The sequence below is a fragment of the Octopus bimaculoides genome, chromosome 29, assembly GCF_001194135.2.
Source record: "Octopus bimaculoides isolate UCB-OBI-ISO-001 chromosome 29, ASM119413v2, whole genome shotgun sequence".
NCBI classification, from domain to species: Eukaryota; Metazoa; Mollusca; class Cephalopoda; order Octopoda; family Octopodidae; genus Octopus; species Octopus bimaculoides.
The window spans coordinates 795,428-797,551 of record NC_069009.1 but is presented as its reverse complement, the minus strand read 5'-3'; the positions used below and the strand labels follow the sequence as shown (position 1 = coordinate 797,551).

General features: G+C 35.7%; 2 protein-coding genes across 8 annotated transcripts in view; both read left to right on the top strand.

The window, feature by feature from the left end:
* The window catches only part of LOC106873850 (adhesion G-protein coupled receptor G6), an 82,527-nt gene that overhangs the window by 30,907 nt on the left and 49,496 nt on the right, over window positions 1-2,124 (top strand). The window lies entirely within an intron of this gene.
* Window positions 1-2,124, top strand: part of LOC128251244 (decorin-like) — an 18,045-nt gene that overhangs the window by 14,506 nt on the left and 1,415 nt on the right. For 2 of the 5 annotated variants that reach the window (XM_052977975.1, XM_052977976.1), the window contains exons 12-14: window positions 153-244; window positions 831-1,014; window positions 1,650-2,098. In XM_052977975.1, coding sequence (XP_052833935.1) covers window positions 153-244; window positions 831-1,014; window positions 1,650-1,819 — 446 coding nt within the window. In that variant the 3' untranslated portion in view covers window positions 1,820-2,098. The other 3 variants (XM_052977977.1, XM_052977973.1, XM_052977978.1) reach the window with 3 other exon arrangements.

The following is a 2,124-nucleotide window of genomic DNA, read 5'->3' as shown; positions in this document are numbered from 1 at the left end:
TGGCCACAGTCAAATGACTGAAACAAGTGAAAGATTGAAAGAGTAACTTATATATAATTTATATATCTAACTAATAAAATAAATGTTTCCTGATGTTGCTATATATTACACTATTTGATCCCGAAATACGGATATTCTTTTCTATTTTGTAGATTACTCATTATTCCAAAAAAATTTGCAGTGTCAAACGTGTTCAGGAATGATGTGTAATGATTCAGAAGTGACAAACTGTACAGGAGCAGAGGTAAACTAAAATCTTACTTTCTTCTTTTCTCTTAAAGCATATCCACAGCTGTCAGTAGCAACTTAGTATGACCAGGCAGCCTTTACCGTGCTTTCCTTAATTGTTCATGAGGTTTTCACGCTTGATTTGTTTGTATATTTTGTGCAAAAATTCACAGTGCATTCCGCGATTAAGAGGCCTTGACTAACAGATACTGGTTTATTGGAATTATCTATCATTTTTGTTCTTGGTGATAGATAACGGAGCGGTGTGGTGCCAATATGCTCTGTGCTTTGATGGTCGTATTCGTGTATGGTTTAAGCACATTGGCTACTGTAGGCAATTATAAAACATCCTTTATAAGTGGTATATATTAATATATTCTACAGGGGATAACTTAAATTCATCTGTCAACACCTTGTCAGTTTGCTTCGATTTCGTTTGTTATTTTGAATACTTTTGAAGTTATCAATTGTTAAACAACCCGCTTTGCTGCTGCTGCTGCTGCTGCTGCTGCTGCTGTAGTTGTTGTTGTGTTGTTAGCAACATTAGTTGTAGTAGTACTTGCTGTGGTAGTAGACTATGATTTTTGTATTCATTATTACAGCTTGTATGCCAATATAAACTATCAATGAGTGGCGTCACACTGAAGTTTGAAAGATTTTGCAGCACATACAGAAACTGCCTTGAAGCTATGAGAAACAATACTTCTACATGCAATGAATGGGCCAATGGCACTTCGTGTGTAGCTTGCTGCAGCGGAAACCAATGTAACAAGAATGATTTCATGGGTAATTGTTGTTTTATTTCTGATTTAATCCATCTAATTTATTACAGATGAATGATTAATAAGAGCATAGTGTAATAGTTAATATATGAGATGTTTCATTGTATGTATACATATGTATATCTTTGTAATAAATGTATTAGATTGAAGAAAAAGTTTGTGCGCTGTGTTAAAATAATGCTGTTTTATATTTTTGTGGTGTGTGTCCATTCAGTTAGTGTCACGTTCCTCTCGAGCAACCTGATCTTATCCACAAACAGCCACAAAAAGATTACGAATTGACCGAAGCGCAAGCTGCCAAGAGAATAGAAATTTGCCGCTAATTGCTCAACATTCAGTTGGATGACCGGTTTTAGATGCGAATTGTGACATCAGGCGACAAGTGGGTCTACCTGGTCAATCACGATCAGAGCAAGCGTTGGTTCCCCAAAATTCAAATTCCTCGATCCGTTCCAAAGCGGAATCAATTTGGAAAGATCATGATCTCTGTTTGGTGGAACGTGGAAGGAATCTTGCATTTTGAACTTGTGCCGAATGGTCACCCCATCAACGTTGAACTTTGCGACATGTGTCTCATATATAATAGCAATATCTCAGTTTTTTGGGGTTTTTTTTTTTGTCTTTTATGTTCTTGAATAGATTGGAACAATACCTTTGAATATCATCTGATTTATACCATTGACCGACATCCGATTTCCAAAAACTGCAATGAATATAAAAACCATTTTGAAAATGTATCTAGAGCTGTGAGTAGGTGTATATTTTCTAACGCTCCCCCTCTCTCTCACACACATACATGTGCTATATAACAGGGGTTTTCAAAATTTTTGACTTGCGGACCCCTTTATATTTCAGGCTTTACCTTAGGGACCCTTATAAACGCTTATGAAATTTATTCATAAATATTTCCTTAAAATAATATATATTTTTGCATTTATTTATTTAACAGTATTTAACAAATAGGTTTATTGTCAATTAAAAGATTTCGGTTAAAAAAACATATATAAAATCAAATTGCCCATAAAAAGTATTTGCTGTCCACGGACCCCCTGTCTTGTCCTTGCGGACCCCCTGTGGTCCGCGGACCACAATTTGAAGACCCCTGCACTAGATC